Source organism: Vulpes vulpes, chromosome 9 (assembly GCF_048418805.1).
Source record: "Vulpes vulpes isolate BD-2025 chromosome 9, VulVul3, whole genome shotgun sequence".
NCBI classification, from domain to species: domain Eukaryota; kingdom Metazoa; phylum Chordata; class Mammalia; order Carnivora; family Canidae; genus Vulpes; species Vulpes vulpes.
Window position 1 is genome coordinate 80194374 of NC_132788.1, and position 15532 is coordinate 80209905.

The 15532-nt window shown below is 45.6% G+C and overlaps 1 protein-coding gene across 3 annotated transcripts in view; it reads left to right on the forward strand.

Annotated features, from left to right (window-relative positions):
• PRICKLE2 (prickle planar cell polarity protein 2) overlaps nt 1-15532 on the forward strand; it is a 320030-nt gene that overhangs the window by 261152 nt on the left and 43346 nt on the right. For all 3 annotated transcript variants that reach the window (XM_072720519.1, XM_025985227.2, XM_025985220.2), the window contains 4 exons: nt 1016-1129; nt 4275-4412; nt 8358-8561; nt 11663-11849. In XM_072720519.1, coding sequence (XP_072576620.1) covers nt 1016-1129; nt 4275-4412; nt 8358-8561; nt 11663-11849 — 643 coding nt within the window. The remainder of the gene's footprint in view (nt 1-1015; nt 1130-4274; nt 4413-8357; nt 8562-11662; nt 11850-15532) is intronic.

Genomic DNA, 15532 nt, shown 5'->3' on the forward strand with positions numbered 1-15532 from the left:
GAGTGGAACAAATTTGATGAATTTAGAGCCACAAGTCTTCTGTCTTCTGTGTCTTGTTGAATGAATGCCTTGTTTCGCAAGAGCTGGTCATGATGCTAAGAGATAGCTGAAAAGAATTTTCCATGATGTCATCTGAGCTTGTGGGATTTGTGTGTGTGTGTGTGTGTGTGTGTGTGTGTGTGTGTGTGTGCATGCGCACGCACCTCTCCTGGATAATAGCGTACCTTCTGTTTTGGCCAGTTTTTCCTGACCCTAGTTTTGCATACAGCCGGATAGTAGAATGTCTATTTTCTTTTCTCAGGCAAAATTAGTTGCTTTCCCAAATCTTTGTTAGAGTTGAATGAACCCCAGAAAGTGTGAGAATATATCCTAACAGCTGTCAATGGGAGCATTTTAGAATGCGCAAAAATACATTAATGGCAAGTTTTAATTACATACTCGGTATCCCAGATGTGGTGACTCTCTCTTCTGACCAATGTGAAATGCTACCTGCCCTTCCAAAGCACTCAAAACCTAGAGGGCTTTTAACGTAGGTGGAGGCTGAGGGACCCAGCAGCTCACCGAGTGCCAAAGCCTGGCTCTGACCCCAGTGCGAGGCAGGCACTGACACATCCCTTTGGCTAGGGAGGCACGGTGCGTGCCTGCATGCCAGAGACACAGACAAAATGGTAAAGTTGCTTGTTCTCTCTGGGGGGGAGCCTGCCGACAAAGCCCTACCCTTGGGTCCACCCACCTATTTGCTGAATTCTCTTTTTCTAGGAGAGTTTGCTGGCTTTGCTTTTTCCCTTACAAGAGGGGGAAAGCCCCAGGATATGGGTGATTTGCCCCACTCTTTATTCAAAAATGAATTTGGCTGCTTGTAGTGAGAAATGCATATGCCCTTGAGCTTCAGAAGGGTGGAAACAGCGGGGAAGTACACAGTGTCCTGCTGCGGGAATCGTCTTCCTAGGGGGGCTGGGAATGGGCAAGTGGTTTGACGAATGGGCAAGCAATCCATGTGCTTTCTATCCTTCAGGTTCACCAGTACTACAGCTGTCTTCCAGAAGAGAAGGTTCCTTATGTCAACAGTCCTGGAGAGAAACTACGAATCAAGCAGCTACTACATCAGCTGCCGCCACATGACAATGAGGTAAGGGGCTAGTGGGACTTTATGAAGCCATTTCTTCGAAGGTTCTGTGAATTGTTACCTACTTCAAAATCAGAATGCTGCGGTCAGTGAGATCTCTCAAGAAAAACTCTGGCCATTCATTTTAGACTTTTGCTTCCTTAATTAGAGCCAAAAGAAACTGCCCAACACTTTCTGGAGAGTGTTACTGAAAAGCAGATCTCATTATGGACTGGATTCACCTCTATGCCTGGCACTACTAGCTGTTCTGGGGTATCCAGGGAGCACTAAAAGTTAAAAGCTCAAGCCCAGGTTTTTCCCTAGTTGAAGAAGAACGTGCTGGTGGCTGGAGTCCCTTAACTGATTGCAATTCCCTGGGCCAGTTCGAGCCCTGCAAAAACGGTGGGATTCTCCGGAATTCTCAGCATTGTTTCATTGTTAAATAAGTGTGTAAGTTTTCCACGTTATGCTGAAGTAGAAATCACATGTCCAAATTTACAGCTCTGAATGTCTGTGTTTTTGTCGTTTAAAGGCCAACTTTGGGGACGCCTGGGTGGCTCAGCAGTTTAGCGCCTGTCTTCGGCCCAGGGTGTGATCCTGGAGTCCCGGGATCGAGTCCCACGTCAGGCTCCCTGCATGGAGCCTGCTTCTCCCTCTGCCTGTGTCTCTGCCTCTCTCTCTCTCTCTCTCTCTCTCTCTCATGAATAAATAAAATCTTTAAAAAATAAATAAAATAAAAAAATAAAGGCCAACTTTGCAGGGTCACCATTTGTGGAAGGATGGCTTACAGGCTGTCCTTTTTTCCTGAACCTAGATACAAGGCATTATAATAAGTAGGCATTTCTTATCTTTGAAGTCAAATTGCTCATGAAGGGAAATCCATGAATACATTTTTAAAAGATCATCCAGCTTGAGGGACCTAGGTTTTAAACTAGAAATTAATTTTTAAGTATCTGTCTTCTAAAATTAGTCATTCTCTAGAATTCAATTGTCCACTTAACTGATTGCATTTTAAATAATTTTAAATTGAAAGGAGAAATAAACCCCTTTAGAGAGCCTGGACCCCAGCTTTCTACCCACCGCTCCCACCCACAAGCTGGGCTCTCTGGGGAAATGAGTAGGTGCTATTTTAGTCTTTATCTTCCCATATTCAGATCAAAAGGGATAATTCAAAAGCTTCAAAGATAAATTTGAGTAAGTGAAGCAAAAGCTTCACTAAAACTAAAGCAAGTCCCTAGAAAGAGAACCACAATTTCCTGTCGCCCATTTCTGACTTCATAAAACAAATACAAACAATGTTTTCTCCTTTAAAGCTGAGAGCAAGCACTGTAACCCGATGCTCAGCTAACTAATTTGGAAGTGAAAATGCGGGTTTTTACAAGCAAGAGGGGAGTGCCTTTCTTTAAAAGCACATCCATAAAATGTCAGTGGTGTAACCATATATTCTGGGCTAGTCAGGTCACAGCGGTGTTCGCAGGGACATCCACACAAGAACTTTCTTTTAACACTTTTTTACTTGATAGAGCAAGGTGATCTGTTCTCTGCTTTTAATGACTTATTCTATTTACAGTTAAATGTGGTTTTATGAAAAGAGACCATTCAAACTCCTTCTTCCTGTTGGTGAGAATTCCTTACATGTGACCCAGTGGGCAGATTTTGCCCACTTGACATGGCCCTTTTGAGGACAAAGAGTGATTCTAAAGTCAATATCTGATCATTTGCTCTTTCACCCAGATGAAACAACTGAGACACAGACAGCTGCACTGCTTTTCCAGCTAGGATGCAATGCAACAGTCTTGGTCCAAAAGTTTCCCACTAACCATCATACAACCATCTGAACATTTCACCTAACTTTCCGCAGTTCAGATTATTCAAAAGTAGACAGAAGGTGAGATTAGATCCACGTTTCCCAAAGTGTGGCAGACACAGAACTTTGGGTGGTACCTAGACACGGCCATAAGTGAAAGTGAGCCAAGTAATGAGAGAATCACTCCCTTTTAAATTGAGTACTGGGTGTTATTCTATATATTAGCAAATTGAACACCAATAAAAAATTTATGAAAAAAAATAAATAAATTGTGCTTCATTCCTTGAGGATTGAGTGGTTGAATAAGCCCCAGGGAGTGGGGGTGGGGGTGGGGGGTTGGATTTCAGTTTGGGCTAGCAGTTTTCTGACACCAGTCTCCACTTTTCAGTAACCACATTAAGAATCTCCATTTCAGGATCTCCCTTGAGCAGAAGTAGCTAAAATCTAACAACATGATTTTGTTCTCACACTGTTTCGCTTTATAGTCACGTTCTGGGTTTTGTAGGTGATACTGACTTTTAATTTATAGTCATAATATACTTTCTTTTTAGTAAATGTATTCAGGTTTTTAAAAAGTGAGACCAATTTAAAGACAATATTAAGTAAATAATAGTGTAAGACTACGGTAGACTTTCCGTGGTATGTGTTAATAAGAGGAGAGACTGGGAAATGCTAGATTTGAGTGTCTATAGTGTCCCTCCCTTAACTCTGTGAGTTTTTGTGTTGAACAAGAAGGAAAAGATCTTACGAAAGTTGATGGATTAGCCAGTGGGCAGCCCTTCCCTCCTGCACACAGATAAACATGCAGGGACTTCTGGGAAACAGTACGCATACCTCTGGACCAACCTCTCCACCTCAAGACTTTGGTTCCCCATTTTCCCAAAATGAGGTGGGAGGACAGAAACTCCGAGCCCTCTGACAGCTGTTCTGGCTCGCTGGCCTGGAGCCATCCTTTGGTGTCAAGGATCACTGACGTGGACACATGGAGGTGAATATATTAGGACCCCACAACCCATTTGAAGATCCACATCATTTTTAAAGTAGGAAAAAGCCCCAGATCTTGACTAGCACCAGAGCTGCCCTACATGATGTGGATCTTAATGGGATAGTAGAGCAGGGCAGTAAGGATGAGAGACAATTATAGAATCTTTAGCCTTCTGGACTTTGGAGCCTTTGGTAAGTTCTTTTGGCCATCAGCCATCTCAGATAGAGACTCACTTTGACCAGCCCGGAGCCTGCCGGTGGGACAGTGCAGGGCAGTGCTGTAAAACTGAATAGGAGCATGCTTAAGGAGAAAACTCCTTCAGAAATCCCATGGAGCAAGTACAACATCCTCCGTGACTCACCTCTGTGTCTGTTCAGGTTCGATATTGCAACTCCCTGGATGAGGAAGAGAAGAGGGAGCTAAAGCTCTTCAGCAACCAGAGAAAACGTGAAAACTTGGGTCGAGGGAATGTCCGGCCCTTCCCAGTCACGATGACAGGGGCTATCTGTGAACAGGTGAGAATGGATTCCAGGGAAGGGGGAGGGATGGCTCTGACATCCTCTTACGCATTCCTTCATTCAATAGGTGTTGTAGTGAGTGCCTACTATGGGCCAGGCACAGTTCTAGCTCTTGGGGATACATTGGTGAACAAAAGATTTGAAGGCTCATTTTACCCTTTTAAGGAGTTCCGTTCTAGGGGAAGAAGTCAAGCAATAAGATAAAGAGGATAGAAAAAGTACAGCAGGAAAGGAGGCTACAAACACTGGGGGTGTGGAGAGCTTGCAATTTTCAGGAAAGTGGTCAGGAAAGGCCTCACTTAGAAGATGCCCTCTGGGGGCACCTGGGCGGCTCAGTGGGTTAAGTAAGCATCTGCCTTCAGCTCAGGTCATGATCCCAAGGTCCTGGGATAGAGCCCCACATTGGGCTCCCTGCTCAGCAGGGAATCTGCTTCCCTCTTTCCCCTCTCCCTCTGCCGCCACCCCCCCTCCCCCCGCCAACTCATGTTCTCTCTCACTTGTTCTCTCTTTCTCTCTCAAATAAATAAATAAAATATTTTTTTTAAAAAAAGAAGGTGGCTTCTGAGCAGAGCCTGCAGGAACTCTGGGAGTGGGTCCTACAGATGTCAGAGAGGGGAGGGAACAGGCAGCTCAGAGGCAGGTGGAGGCAGTAGCATTTCTGTTGTGTTCAAGGAACAGCACGTTGGCCATTGTGACACAGCAGAGGGAGCGAGGGGAGAGAGGTGGCAGGTGAAGTCAGAGTTCATGGAGGACTAGTTGTGTAAGCCATTGGAAGGAGATGGGGAGCCATTGGAAAGATTTAAGTACAAGAATGACATGATGTATTTATGCTTTAAAATGAGTGCTTTAGAAAATGGAATTTGCCTGAACCGTGGGATCATCCAAGGACTATTTAAAGCGGGGAGAGGTAGGTAAAAGGTCATCTCCTTGGGTTTGAGGGTTCTTCAGGGAAATGCATGCAGCAGCCTCCCTATATTCTCCCCAGGGCCTCACCAAGTTGGGAGAGTCTGGGTTTGTTTTTTTCTCCTACAATCCTACAGAGTGCTCAGGGCATGGTGGCAGAGATTTTTAAATATAAAAATGTGGAAATATAGCCTGCCTAGGTTCTCCCTCTCCCTCCTCTTGGCCACAGAGTCTCTGGTGTTGATCATCATTTATGGCACTGCTCTTGGCTGTGCTGCTCTTTGGAAAGCCTCATCCAACTCCTTAAGCTCTTAAGGAAACCATTCAGGTTCTGAAGATGCATGAGCTGGCTTAGTGAAGAGAAAGTGAGATCCTACCTGAGGGGAGTGGGTGCCATTTGGTGGCCCTCTTTGGAGATTTCAGAGGGATGGGATGAGAAGGTTCAGGTGGGTGGAATGGAGAAGCTACTTAACAGGGCAGCCACAGGACCAGAAAGTTGGCAGTGGAGTCTTCACTCTCGATACTCACTTTTGAGATGCAAGTGGTCAGCAGTTAAGATGTGAGATTTGGGAGAAAAGAGAAAAGGAGAGGGGCTCCTGGGTAGCTCAGTGGGTTGGACAGCTGATTCTTGGTTTCAGCTCAGGTCGTGATCTCAGGGTCTTGGGATGGAGCCCTGCATCTGGGTCTACGCTCAGCAGGAGTGTGCTTGAGGATTCTTCCTCCTTTTCCCTTTGCCATACCTCCTTCCTTCCCCACCCAAATAAACAAATAGATAAATCTTTGAAAAATATGAGGCACCTGGGTGGTGCAGTCAGTTAAGCATCCAAACCTTGGTTTCAGATCAGATCATGATCTCAGGTTGTGAGATCAAGCCCTGTGTCAGGCTCCCTGCTCAGTGTGGAATCTGCTTGAGTTCCTCTCTCCCTCTGCCACTGTTCCTCTTCCCAGCACACTCTCTTCTTTCTAAAATAAAGAAACAAAACCTTTAAAGAAATGCTAACAGCAGTTTTTAAAATAAAGATAAAAGATTCAGTGTCCTTAAATCAGGAATTCTAACACTCTGAGATGGGTCTCCTGGGACCAGCCCAGCTCGACTCTCCTAAGGAAAAAGGAAAGTTGGGCATCATTTCGTGAGCAAGTATCAAAAGTAGTGTAAATAGTGACAAGAGCACCGAGGCAGTAAAGTTTAACTCCTGTTTCTGCCAGATGACCTTGACCATGTTATTTTCCCTCCATTTTGTCATCTGCAAAATGCAGGTGATAAATGTCTACATCATGGAACTAAGGTGAGGATTATATAGGATCCTGTATTGTTAAAGGAACTAAGCATGGAGGCCATTACACTGAGGTGTCTCTGATATCTTCATAGCTACTTAAGCAAACCAAAACCAAGCCAAAGGCAATGTCTTAGTATTGAGAAAAATGACACTTAAGACAATAGGCAACTAGCCTTTCTCAAATAAGGCAACTGCTTAAGCTACAGCCAGTTAAATAATGTCCCTGCCTAGCATCCCCGTCTTCTCTATAAGAACCTCTCTGCTCGCTCCAGATAGGTAGAGCCCTCCTAACCAAGTAAACTCTTGCAAATTTTAATATGCCTCAGTTTACATTTTAGCGCTGTACATATCCCAGGTCTACTAATGGTCTAAAAGGCAAGGGTAGTAATTTCTGTAGCAGTGTCTTTCTTCTTCTGTCTGGTCACTACCACAGATGAGCTCCCCGAGCTCCACAGATGAGACCTTTACTTCATTTCCTGTGAAATGTTTAATCCCACATGATGGCCATGACCTGGGAAAGGTTTGGAAGTATCTTTTCTATGCTGCAGACATTTTCCCCAGAGCCAGCCACTCACACAGGGCCAAGGAACTAGACCCTCAGCCCCTGAAGATCAGGGCCGATGCCATGGTCAGCAGAGAGCCTTTCCCTGGACCTCCCAGCTCATACTTTACTCCTCCCTCCAAGGCCCAACCTCAGCCATAACATGGGATATCAGAGATACTGCCTTGTTCCTTTTTGAAACAGAAGCGAGAAGATAGGAGAGGTGGGAGGAAGAAGTCCTTCCCCTAGTGTGGCCTTAGACCTGGTGCTTTTGCAGTCAAGACTAGGTAAACAGGGATGCTTGGGTGGCTCAGTGGTTGAGCATCTGCCTTCGGTTCAGGTCGCGATCCCAGGGTCCTGGGATGGAGTCCTATGTTGGGCTCCCCCCAGGGAGCCTGCTTCTCCCTCTGCCTATGTCTCTGCCTCTCTGTCTCTCTTGAATAAATAAACATCTTTAAAAAAATAAAAAATAGGGGATCCCTGGGTGGCGCAGTGGTTTAGCGCCTGCCTTTGGCCCAAGGCACAATCCTGGAGACCCGGGATCGAGTCCCACATCGGGCTCCTGGTGCATGGAGCCTGCTTCTCCCTCTGCCTGTGTCTCTGCCACTCTCTCTCTCTCTCTGTGTGACTATCATAAATAAATAAAAAATATAAAAAAAATAAAAAATAAAAATAAATAAAAAATTAATAAAAAGACTAGATAAATAGACATTAGATAAAACAGATTGAAAGCATGCCCGAAAGGCTTTGGAGAAATCGTTACTTTTATGAACCCACTCCCTGCTCCACTCCCTGTCCCCCTCTTGTACCCCCACCCCCACCCGTGAAACCTACTGCTTGTGGCATTCAACTTGGCTGTGCCTCCGAATGGAGTTGGGAGCTCCTAGGAGATACAGACACCTTCCTCACTTGTCAGCTTGCCTCCGGCTGCAGAGCTCCTGTGTGTCATTGTGCCAAAGGAGCTTTTCTTTCTTTCCCAACTTGTCATGCCTGATTTTCCCAGTCACTTCATCTTGGTCTTATTCGCAAGGAAGGGGTGTGGGAAGGAGGGCAAGCGAACCCTGCACGGCCACGTGCATAAAGCAGGTGGCACGGTGACTAGCTTGAGAATAAGAGTGCAGTAACCCGCTCTTAGGGGGCTGTGGGGGTCTTAGAGCCTTTGCGCGTGGGACCTGAGAGAAGGGACCGGCGTGCGGACTGACGTGTCTGTTTGCCTTGCAGTGCGGAGGCCAGATTAACGGCGGGGACATCGCTGTGTTTGCGTCGCGCGCTGGCCACGGTGTTTGCTGGCACCCACCGTGCTTCATATGCACTGTCTGCAATGAGCTGCTGGTGGACTTGATCTACTTCTACCAAGATGGGAAGATCTACTGTGGCAGGCACCACGCCGAGTGCCTGAAGCCGCGCTGCGCAGCCTGTGACGAGGTCAGAGCACACTGCATGGGGCTCCCAGCGCCACCCATCGCCCTTCGCTTCTGCCAGAGGCAACACTTGGTCTGTGCTGTCTTTCCTGCACAGAAGAAAACCATAGGCCACTCCACCTTCTTATATTAGAGCCTTGCAAGAGAAGCCCCACCCGTCCCCGGTTGCTAGCATGTCCAAAAGTCCCAGTGTCCTGGGCATCCAGGTAGGAAGGCAGTTTCTGTAGCTGAGGAGAGTCTCTGGCATTGGGGCAGTTACAGACTCTCAAAGGAAGGCATCGTGCAGCTTGAGATTTCAGCCCGAGTCCCAGGGAATAATCAATCATCAATAACTGTGGGGCACTTAAGTCTTAAAATAGTTCCAAATCCTAAGCTTCAACGGGAAAAACCTGGTTTGAGAAGAGAGACATTTGATGGCACTATTTAGTGTTCCCATAATTTACAAGCGTTTGGATGGGGATTGAGGAGGCAGGTGCATACTCCCTGGTCTGAGAGGTACTTGAATTTGCGACTCCAGGTCAGACAGTAGACTAGAACATAAAGCCTGTGCCTGGTGTTTCTCCCACCAGGGGCACATCCAGATAGGATCTGTAAGCTGCAAGTACAGAAAATCTGCTTTGGCTTCAAAAGTTTGGAGCTTATATTTCTATAAAAAAAAAATTTTTTTTTCAAGTTTGGAGGAGAAAGGAGAGTATTCTAAACCTGACCACTTTTATGGGAATAATTTGGGAAAGATCTTGGATAGGGGTTTCCTCCTGCACAGAATAGAGTTCTGATTGTCTGTCCCTGCCTCTGCAAACAGCAGTATGGGCTTCTGGAAGCAGGACTCCCCCTTTTCACCCATAGCCCACTCCTGCCTGCCTTGGAGGGGTTTGCTCTTCTAGGAAGAAGTTGACCAGCCTTAAGGAATTTGTATTCTAATGCTAATGGTGATGTTTCTAGAGAGACCCTCTAGATGGGTATTTGGGAAAATAAATTCAGGTCCACCTGAATTCACGTGGCCACTTTACTTTCACGCCTCAGTTTCTACTTCTGGAAAGGAGGGCTCCTCATGCTTTATGTTATCTAATGGCAGATAGAGCGTGATGATTGAAGTGTTTTGAAATTTTTGTTTATTGAGATGTAATTCACCTAGCATAAGGCTCACCTTTGTTAGGTGTCCAATTTGGTGGATTTTAGTATATTCACAAAGTTTTGCAACTCTCACTGCTGTCTAATCCCAGGACATTTTCATTACCCCAAAAGAAACTTTGTATCTATTAGCAGTCATTTCCCTTCTCCCCCTTCCTGGCAGCCACTAATCTCTTCTCTTCATGTTTTCAAATATTCTGGACATTTTACATAAGTGGAATCAGACAATGTGTGATCTTTTGTGTCTGACTGCTTTTATTTAGCCTAAGGTTTTCAGAGTTCATATGTCATAGTGTATCAATACGTTATTCTTTCCAAAGGCTGAATAATATTCAGTTGTGCGTATAGATCCCATTTGGTTGAGCCATTTGTCAGGTGAGAGACATTTAAAGTTCTTTCCACTTTTTGAGTATTATGATCAGTGCTGCTATGAACATTCATATGCAGGTTTTTGCATGGACTTATATTTTTAGTTTTCTTGAGTTTATCTGTAGGAGGTGAATTGTTGGGTCATGTGGCAATTCTGTGTTTAACTTTTGAGGCAATGCAGACTTTCTTTCAGAGAAGCTATACCATTTTATATTCCCACTCTCACTGAAGAAGTTTCCAGTTTCTCCACATCCTCCTCAATACTGTACTTTTCATTGTAGTCATCTTAGTGGGTGCAAAGTGACATCACATTGTGGTTTTGATATGTATGTCCTAATGAGTAATAACATGGAGTATCTTTTCATGTGTTTGTTGGCTTTTTGTGTATCTTCTGTTTTGGAGAATGGTGTATTCAAATCCTTTGCCTGTTTTTTTTTGTTTGTTTGTTTGTTTTTGTTTTTTTAATTGGGTGATTTTTCTTTTTATTGTGGGGCTACTAGTATATTCTGGATATTAGCTCCTTATCTGATACATGCTTTGCAACTTTTTCCTCACACTTTGTGGTTACATTTTCACTTTCTTGATGTCTTTTGAAGTTTTTAATTCTGATGAAGTCTAATTTATCTGTTTTTCTTTTCTTTCGTTGCTCACATTTGTGGTGTCCTAGCTAAGAAACCATTGCTTAATCCAGGTCCTGAAGATTTATATTTGTGTTTTCTTTTAAGCACTTTATAGTATTTGGCTCTTTAGGTCTCTGATCTCTTTTGAATTAATTTTTGTGTACAGCTCGGATTCGTTCTTTTGCATGTGGTTATCCAGCTGTCCCAGCCACATTTGTTGAAAAGACTGTTGTTTCCCCATTGAATGTCCTTGGCATCTTTGTTGATAATCAGTTGGCCATAAATGTTTGGGTTTGTTTCTGGACTTTCAGTTCTCTTCTATTGATCTATACGTCTGTTTTTATACCAGGACCACACTGCCCTGATTACTATAGCTTGTAGTAAGCTTTGAAGTCTGTGCTTTGAAATTTTAAAGACTATATTAGAGGTCAAAACACAAGTGCTTCTGAGGGCAAGGCAGGTTTTGTACATGAAGGTAACTCATTTTAAGACAATAGTGAGTGGTGAAAAATATGACCGAATTGGAGAACTCACCACTCATCTGGAAGCAGCAGCAATCCTTCTCAACTACTGTGTTTTCGACAAAGAAACCAGGATTCTAGGTGTTAATATGACATTTCCTATTTTTAAAAAGATTGTGCATCAGCCAAGTAAAACATGTATGTGTTTCCAAAGTGCCCATGAGCTGTCAGTTTCTGGTCTTGCTTTATCTTCTTCAGGGTAGATTATTTCTTTTGTTAAAATGTAGTTCAATTAATATCTGGCCGGGCCAAAAACTGAGGTTAATTGTGCTTGGGGCAAATCTTAATTATGTAAACGGATATAGATCTGGAATACTCATAGACATAGAGATTTTTGTTAATAATTGGTGGGAAGGACCTGCTTTCCTATCCTTCTAGTTTGGGGCCCCTATGGCTGTTTTCTTTTTGAGTGCGTTCTCAGGGCTGGGTCTTAAACACTCATCATTTGGCTTCCCCATCTCCAGATCATCTTTGCAGACGAATGCACAGAAGCCGAGGGACGCCACTGGCACATGAAACACTTCTGCTGCTTTGAGTGCGAGACCGTGCTTGGTGGCCAGCGCTACATCATGAAAGAGGGAAGGCCCTACTGTTGTCACTGCTTCGAGTCCTTGTATGCAGAATACTGCGATACCTGTGCCCAACACATAGGTGAGGCAGCCCTTGGTGCTTGACTCAGTCCTACTTAGTGTCTGATATAGTTAGAAGCCCTTTGGCCAACTCATACTGGCTGAAGCCAACAGGGGAATTTCTTGGCTCCTGTTACTGGAAAGGCCAAGGAGTATTCTTGCTTCAGGTAGGGATGGCTCAAGGGTTTAGACAAAGTCTGAGGGTTTTTTGTGTCAGCTCTGCTTGCCTTCTATTGCCATTGCTAAAAAGGAAGCTGTCTTCACATACTGGCTAAGAGGACTCCCCACTTATACATAATCTTAGCACTCACATTCTCAAAAGGAATGGGGCCATGTCTGTTCTGGTATCTAAATCAGTTCCTTCCAATAGGAATCTTATCATCCCTGGTTTGGTCGTGTGTTGCATCCTGGAAAAAAAAGAGAATAGGGTATTTTGGTTGGTCTGCCTGCATCATAACCCTCACCTCCCACCCCGAAATAGGGTTATGTGATATACAGCCCCACTACTGAGTGGACAAGGAGAGGTCTCAGAAGGAAACTATGAGGGAAAATATAAGCAGATGTCTTCCACATCTTGGAAAACTTGAGGATCAGTGGAGGGAGGAACCAAAATAGCCCTCTTGGTAGGAAGAGGTAGTCAAGAAAACCAAATGGTTTCTGGCAAGCATGTCTTAAAAAAAAAAAAAATCAGCAAAAGCTGACCCAGCCAAATACAAAGCAAGAGAACCTGAAATAGCTTATAAGCTCTCAACTCCCCAAATAAGCAGCAGATCTGAGATGGTGGAAATCATTTCCCTTTTACAAATAACCGATTTGTTCAACCCTTCAGTGCTATTCCAAATCATGCTGCATCTGTGGCTTCTTCATTCAACTTGCCTGTTCTGGCACCTTGAGAATGAGCCACCCTTTAAAAAGGAAAAGAAAGAGTTGGCAGGGGATGAACGTCTGTGAGACCAGCAGCCTGCTCTTCGCAATGGCTTGTGCTCTTCCAAGAAATCTGCTCAGAAGCTGCCAGCTTCTTACCTCTAGAGGGGAGATGGGGAGATAATCAGTCTAGGAGCCCATTTTGCCCCACTTCAAAGATTTTATCAGGAACAGAAAGAGGTGACTTTGTCTCCTTGCTTCATCAGAAGTGATATTAATCGAATGAAAACCTGGCTAGTAATGTGGAGAGCTTTGTGAGCCGATGAAAATCACAGCTTTATGGACTAGGCACCTACTATGTGTTCAGTGGTCGTTTGTCATTGGGAAGTCTGTCCCACAGACTCTGGCCTGCTTCTGTGAGGCCTTTCTGAGCTGGGATCCCCGCGGGCCCAGAGTTCACCATTGCTATGCAGCAGTATTATCCAGCAGTATTCCCTGCTGGGGGCCTGGGTGATGTGCAGATCCACTTTCCTCTGAAGGCCTCACCCTCTCACTGCCTGATACCTCAACCAAGGGCCCACCAGCTTTCATTTCTCACAAAATCAAAACAGTGAAACAGACCTGCTCTGCTGGTAAGAGTTAGGAGACAGGGAGATGATGTGGACAGGTCTCTGGCCACATGGGGAAGGACAGGATGGGCTGTGTCAGGGGAGAGCAGTGAAGCTTTCAGACCCAGTGCTGCTCACCCTGGATTCTGGTCTGCCAGCAGGTGCTGAGTGCACAGATAGTTTACCTGCAGCCATGACATCTCCTTCTCACTGGTGTTGCTGTTTCTTCTCTTCCTTTCCATTGAGGCTTAAAAGCCTCTCCAGGAACCACCGCTTAGAATTTTTGCTCACCAACTTGGAAGAGAGAAAATATGTCTGTCACCACAGCATGCCTCCCTCAGAAGGCCCCTCTGTTTTCTTCTCTTTCTCCTTCTAGCTATTCGAGACTTTGATTGGCGTTCCCTCCTCCTCCCACTTAAATCCATAAAAAGGCATCAATGTTTTACCAGAAAAGGGGACCTCCGTGGCCTGCAGTATTATCATTGCTGTAGTTAAAATACAGCCCTGGATATTTTTTTTCTCCTCAATCTACTTTTCTGTGAAACCTAATTTTCCTGCAACAGTGAAAGGGTGTGCTCTGTATATCATGCATACCACCATCTCCTGGTGCTTTGCTCTGACCATATTATACAAATATTGCATATTTATACAGCCGCCCAGAGTGGACTCTGCATCAGGCAGCCGTTGCTAGGGCAACAGTACTTTTGCCTGCGCGCAGCAGAGTAAACAGTCCTATAAACAGACTGAGGCTAGAGCAGCAGTAGACACACACACCCTCCAAGGAGGGCTTACAGGGCTTAGAGGGGGGAATTAAAAAGGAACGCTTAGATGTGGAACAGCAGAGCCCTTTTCCAGATGTTTCGAGTTCAGGACTAGTTCAGAGGACTATCTGACATCAGGGATGTTTATCAGGGACCACGTTGCATTGCCTGCTGAGCCATTTTGTCCCCTTTTTCCTCTCTGCTCGCCCCAGCCCAGTCTTCTGCAAGACCCTTTCTCCAGAACTGGGCTCCTGCTGCCCCATCTGAGCACACGTCCTCACAGAAGCAGGGAGAGGCAGCTGGCAAGGGCCCATACGGGAATTAGGCTTCCTGCGTGCCTCTGACAGTCAGCCGGTGAGGCTGCAGCTGCTTGGGATGCAGGGCAGCCCAGGGTGTGAGCACAGCCTGCCGCAAGGGAGGGCAGAGAAGACCCAGCCAGCCTTTCTTGGACCACATCCAGGCCGTGGCCCTCAGTACAGAGAGGGAAACGTTAGGCGTTAGGACCTAACAAAAATAGAAGAAGAGCACTGGGGATGGCTAGCAAATGCAGGCCCAAGTACCCTCTACAGATTAACTCACAACAACCCTGTGAAGTCACAACTATTATTATCTCCAGGCTCCTACAGAGGGGACTGAGGCACAGAGAAAGGAAGCCGCTTGCTTAGGGTCACACAGCTGCAGAGCCAAGATTGGAAGCTCAGCAGATGGGTTTCTGCTGGGATGGGATGGGAACCTTGTTTCCTCTGACTCCTCAGGAACTCCTAAAGCGTCACTCCTAACAACAGGGCTCTGCCCCCATGTGCGGCCTGCCCTGCTCATTCCTAGAAGCCCGGGGAGAAAGCATGGATGGAGTGGTGGCTCTGGGTCCTGTCTCCAGCCCTGCCCCACCAGTGCCCACCCCTCCTGGGAATGCCCTGTTGAAAGGGACTAGATCCCCACAGTGGCCATTCTGCCTTGGAGTGCTCCTGTCCCTCTAAAACTCCCCTCTTACTCCCTAGGGCCAGATTCTCAAATAAAAACAGAGACCTCTTAGTTTGGGGTGGAGCACAGAGGGGAGGAAAGGCCCTGTGCTTCTCTCTTCCAGTGCTCCAGGGACCTGAAGGTAGGCGGCAGAGAGCACAGGAGGCCAGGACCACTGCTTTGCCTTTTTTGCCCTTTATTCTTGCCTTTCTGTTTTTCTGGTAGAGATCACTTTCCTGTTTCTTATTGACCACCTCTCTAGACACGTCTCTCAAAGTTATTTCTGGAAAGTCCAGGCTCAGGACTGTCGGCCACTAAAGGTGAAGGTTTACATTAGTACTTCCTTTCTGAGAAGGTTTTTATTATCAAAAATCAGGAGTCTTGCAAAGGTCCCCTTCCATCCTATAGTAATTGCATGAGACTGAACACCCCACAGGCTCTCCTCACAGGTGGGGGACCCCAATGTGTCCAGACTTCCATTCTGCCAATTTAGTAACTGCTGTCAAAATAGA